Genomic DNA, 5,713 nt, shown 5'->3' on the forward strand with positions numbered 1-5,713 from the left:
CTCAACCATAACCAAATTTAAGATTTCTCAACCATTAAAGGCAAAAATGGTACTAATACGAAATAAAACATTTCATTAATCAGATTTCATGAACATCAATTATGAATGTGAATCACTCATGAATCTCTCAATCTCTCTCTCTGCCATGATTGTAGATAGACTCACATTGCGTGTCTCCAACATCCCACAAACAGCCACAACTAAGGACCTCACCGACTTCCTCGACTCCGCCATCGCCACCAAACCCTCCTCCGTTTACGCCTACGAAATCACCAGTACCGATCAAAAAAATTGGAAGTCCTGGGGCTCCGGCCGCGTCCAGTTCGAGACCCTCGCCACCAAATCCGCCGCAGAGGCCCTCGCCCGAGCTGGCGGCCTCGTCTTCAAGGTGTCCCACATCTCCCTTTCCCCTACTTCGACGATGTCGTTGTCCGGCCCACCGAAGCCCCGAACTGGACTGCCTTTGCATGGTGGATTCGTTGAATCATCGCCCACCGTAGGACGAGTGGATGGCAGCAGCTACTGGCGGAGACGAGTGGAGGACTTCGGAGGAGAGAGAGAGAGAGAGAGAGAGAGAGGCTTTCTTATAGAATCCCGCCAGATTTTTAGGATTTCAAAAATAATATCCCTAAAATCATGCACAAATCACTCGTAGGAAAATTTTTATGTTTTAGTCCCAAAAAATCCATTGAATATATATATATGGGTAAATTTGGGTTTTTGAAAATATCGGGATGTAAACTTAACCGTTCAAAATGGTCAGGATGAAAACATACGGGGGGTGGGTTCTAAGGATGATTCGTTAAGTCTCCCTAAAAATTTTGTTATGCCAAAAATTACGGTGTCTCCAAAAGGAAGGGAGACACCGAAGTATTTCCCTTTGTAATGAATTCCATGTTGTAAGTGCCCATATCAATACAACTTCTCTTTTTTGTCAAAAAGAAAAAAAAAAGAAAAGAAAAGAAAAGAAAAGAAAAGAAAACAATAACAATAATTATTAGCCAAAAAAGAAAAGGAAAGGGAAAAAACGAGGGCGAAACAGAGAGGAAGTTAGGGCAATGAGATTTCTATCGCCGTTGATCTATTTTCTATTTCGGGGAGCAATTGGTAAGCTTTGAATCTTATGTTATCTACAAATCAAAGTAGGCCTGTCAATAGACCGGATCCGATCTGGACCCGATCCGAAAAATCCGATCCAAATCCGGGTTCGAATCCGATAACATCGATCCGATAATCCGGTAATTCAAATACGGATCAGATCGGATTAAATCCGTTATCGATCCGAATCTAAACTTTATTTTTATCAATTTTGTAAATTTTTTTTTAAGAAACAGTAAATTTTTTATTTTGAAAAAAAAAAGGTTTAAGAAGTTGTGTTTTTATTTTTTTAAATTTTAAAAAAATATTTTTTTGGAAAATATTTTTTTTTGAAAATACAAATTGAATTTTTTTGAAAAATATAATTTTTTTTTTGCTAAAATTTTTGAAGTAAAAAAGTTTTCGGATCGGATTCGGATTTTCGGATCGGATCCGGAATTTTCGGATTCGGATTACCATTATCGGATTCGAGTCTTATCAGATTCGGATCGGATTTGGGTCTTATCGGATCTGGCCCATTAACAGGCCTAAATCAAAGCATGTCATCGTTTTCCAATTTCCAATGCTTCTCCTATTCGCACATGGATTTCAATTTCAATTTCAATTTCAATTCCCCTCTCTCTGATTTTCATTCTTTTCTGCACCAACTAAATTTCTCAATCGACTGCAGTAGTTGCATCTATTCTATTTGTTGAAATCTCCAACAAATATTTAACTGAATTATCATCCGCGTGACAGGTGTTTGTTTCCAATTAGAATTCTAATTCTATTTTTATTTTGGGGTTTTTCATAGGAGTATTAATTAGTACTCCAAAAGAACAGATGCAATAAGTAAATCTATATGGTCTATGCAGTAGAGATATGAGGGTGAAGAAGACTTAAGAACACTCAAACTACAGGATTGAAATTTGAAAATACTACTGAGGATACTAACTATATATACTCAAGCTGTTATTAGTTACTTAGTTTGGACAAGTACCAAAGCTGCTAGCTGATGAAACTATAGAATCCAGTACTGATTTAAGATTATCTTTCTTGTCTAACACTTGCTAGTCAATCAATTAAGTAAAAAAAAAAAAATGGTCAATCGCAAATTATAACAATTAAGTAATATACACAGGCATTTGGGCACAATCTTAAATGAATTCAAAGCCTGGGCTAACATTGAAAATCCACTAGAGTCCCGTTAGGGTTCTGGCCAGACGCGTGTTACAAAGTTGCTTCATTTTTCACTGAATGCCAACATCAGCTTATTAAGGCATCAGGGGATCGGTTAGTGCAAGCAGAGGTGAAGTTGTCGGAGCTTCAAACCTTTTTTTTTTATAAGTTCTTCAAACTTGTTTAGCTTTGGTAAATGAAGCAAGGAGTGCAGCTAACATGGAACTCAAGACTGCCAATGCAAAGAGAGAATCAGCAGAGTTACAATTATTCGCTGTCGAGGGAGAGATCAAAACTTTGCTTTCAAAAGCTGGTTGTTTGGAGGAAGAGGTCCGAAAACAGAAGGCTTTGTTGAAGGAAGCTGTGGCCAAGTGGCGGAATTTGGAAGATGAAATTTTGAAAATGAAGCGTGAAGTGGACATCCGGAATGCAGCAATATTGAATGGAGAATGGATAATAAAGCAGGTCAGGTTTCTAGTTGCTTCTTTTTTTCCTGTAAATATAACCCTCTCCATGCACCAATGGAAAGAAAAAGAACAATTAATGAGTAGATAACAAATCAATACATACGTCTTCCCAATCCTTTATTGAGATTCATAACATTTCGTTGATTCACAACTGTTAGGGCTACAAATAACTAGGATGTCAGCCATAAATAACTACAATGGGGCTTGATACTATGTGGTTATCCTGGTCGATCCACTTGAGAAAACCATAATTTATGTTTGGTGAATCCTTCTCAATCTGCACGCTCACAACAAAACTTTGCTTCTGATATTTGCTTTTGAATACGAGAGTACTGGGCTCTACTTTGATACTCATTCTAGTAGGAACAGCTAAAACTGCTTGGTAAATGGCTTCGCTGTCTCCCACGTTCGTCACAACCCTGTTGAAGTTCTTTGATCTGGCTCCTTTAGGAAATATGGCGATAAAAGAAGGGTAATTGAGGTCAGCACGATTTTGACTGCAACTCCATTGATTTCTCCTGAGGACAGAGCTCATTTGCTTCTTAGTGTAGCCAAGGCTGCACAAAAACTCGATATAATCTTGGATACCCAAATCGTATATCAGGCCAGGGTCCATGGCTTTGTTGGGATTGATATGGCCTGCCCCGAAATCAAGAGGTGTGGCAGGGAGTCCTGCCCCTTGGTCTTTGAAGGTTGTGCCCGTATTGTCAACTATTTCTGCACTGGTCATGATTGCTGATCTTATGGCTGCAGGACTCCAATCTTGGTGAACGGCCTTTAGTAATGCTGCAACTCCTGCAACATGGGGGGCTGCCATTGATGTTCCAGAGTCGAGTGCATAATCTGTGACCAACTTGTAATTGCATGTTGCCACAGAAACCGTATAGGGTGGAACTGCTGCGAGAATATCCACCCCAGGGGCGAGAATGTCTGGTTTCAGAATCCCTGGGTTTATCGGGTCAGGTCCTCTAGAAGAAAAAACCGCCACCTGAGGTGCTGGTTTTGTGCCCAAACTTGTCACTGTGAACCTCATGCTCTTTATCATTGCGTTATTCACTCCGGTTGCATATTCTCTGACTGAAGTCCAAGAATTATTTGTCAGCACCATGCTAGGAAAAGTGTAATCTTCTGGATATATAACTTGCGGGTCCCCCAAGAAGACTCCCGCAAGTCCGCTGGCTTTCTGAACTTCTTCCATCTGAAAAATGTTGCTATCACACAGGACTACCTTTCCGGCAACCTCTTCCCGATCCAAAGCTGAGCATGTTGCTTTGCTTAGATTACCACCCCCATAATATAAAGGCGTGTCAGAAAGGTAAACGCTTTCTGGGAAGTAGGATGTTCCTCCCAAGGTTAGCCCATTTCCTAGGCGCATTGCTGCTGCAAAACTTCGGTCAACAGTGCCAGCACCTACAGTTGTGATCCAAGGTGCTCCATTGTGTATCTTATTTCGAATTCCATCATTTCCAGCAGCACAAATAACAACAATCCCTTTCTCCATTGCCGAAAGCGATGCGATAGCTACGTTGTCCTCAAAATAAGGTGGTATATCTGGATAGTGTGCAGACAAAGACAAAGACATGCTGTCCACTCCATCGGCAACTGCTTGGTCCATTCCAGCAAGCAAATCGCTCTCTGTAAATTCATAACCTGTGCTTGTTTTCCAGGCGATCTTGTACATGGCGATGTGTGCACTTGGTGCTACCCCTCTGGCTGTGCCTCTAGCATAGCCAAAGTAACTAACACCAAGGACTTGGTTACCTGCTGCTGTGGACGAGATGTGGGTTCCATGGACGTAAGAGTCTCTAGCAGATTCAAAGTCGCCCTTGTGAATTTTTTCACCAGAAGCTAGGCGTCCTTTGCTAAAGGACTTGGCTCCAATGAGCTTCCTGTTACAGGACGAAGGGCTAAACGCTGTCCCATTCTCACATTTTCCCTTCCATCTCTCGGGCACTGGTGACATCCCTTTGTCCTGAAAACTTTCGCTCTCTGGCCAAATACCCGAATCGATTATACCTATGATGACGTCTTTGCCACAAGAAGAAGCAGACCATATCCCTCTTTTATGTTTCAGGCCAAGGAATTTGGGGGTGTGGGTTGTGTAGAGCTTGCCAAAGGAATCGTGTTGTGTTGCACTGTGAGCCGGGTGCTTCTCGATTTCAGATAATTGAGAGGGTGTGAGCCTAATGCTGAAGCCATGAATGACATGGTCATATGAATAGAGCAATTGATCTTCATGGAATGAGGACAATGATGTTAGTGTAGATCGGTGCCATGACTCATCGGTTGAGAATGTTTCTGGTTTCTGTGAACGGTCCATGTGGATGATGTATGTCTTGTATTCTTCAGATTTTGCAAAGGAATTACTGACCCCCAAGAGGAGGAAGAAAAGTAGCCATGGGAAGTAGTGGGGGTTCTGTGAAGCCATGGAAAGTAGTGGGAGTGGGATTGGTTTAGTAATGAGGCAAAACATTTATGACATTGGATTTATATTGATGAGCCCCTGTTTTTATGTTGATAATTGTGACGTAAGTGCCTACATAAGCATGAGATGAAATACTTGAGTACACAAATTGGGATGCCAGTTACCTGAATTGGTTGGTTCAGTGGGGAAACCTAATACTTAGGGATTAACTTTCTTTTAGGCCTCAGGTTTAAATTCGAATGCATGTTGCTTGTCTCTTTATCTTATTTTAATTGTGTGAAATTGTTGTTGATAGAGTGTTGGTCTTGATGACATCCTCCAGTATACATCTAATAAATCCAAAGCAATAACAATATAGTCTAGATCGACGACATCTCTATATCACATATAGGTCACTAGCTAGGGGCCACTCAATGTGACACATTCGTCGTTTGGTGATATTAGAAAATTTTTGCAGTGTTTTAAGTTATGCAGTTAGACCATTTTAAGTTAAAAGTTGTACTAACTTCTTCATTGTGAAGGGGAAAAAAGATAGCCTCCCACCTAACTATCTGTTTCTAGGTTA

General features: G+C 40.8%; 1 protein-coding gene across 1 annotated transcript; it reads right to left on the minus strand.

Moving 5' to 3' along the window:
- Nucleotides 1–2,800: 2,800 nt before the first annotated feature.
- Nucleotides 2,801–5,304, minus strand: LOC131300802 (subtilisin-like protease SBT3). Its single transcript, XM_058326791.1, has one exon. The coding sequence runs from the start codon at nt 5,194–5,196 to the stop codon at nt 2,902–2,904; it is 2,295 nt and encodes a 764-aa protein (XP_058182774.1). The 5' UTR covers nt 5,197–5,304; the 3' UTR covers nt 2,801–2,901.
- Between the last annotated feature and the right edge of the window lie 409 nt (nt 5,305–5,713).

The sequence above is a fragment of the Rhododendron vialii genome, chromosome 1a (assembly GCF_030253575.1).
Source record: "Rhododendron vialii isolate Sample 1 chromosome 1a, ASM3025357v1".
Taxonomy (NCBI): Eukaryota; Viridiplantae; Streptophyta; class Magnoliopsida; order Ericales; family Ericaceae; genus Rhododendron; species Rhododendron vialii.

Bases quoted from the DNA above. Each gene is read 5' to 3' on its own strand.
- LOC131300802 (XM_058326791.1), bottom strand. From the start codon at position 5,196: ATGTTTTGCCTCATTACTAAACCAATCCCACTCCCACTACTTTCCATG.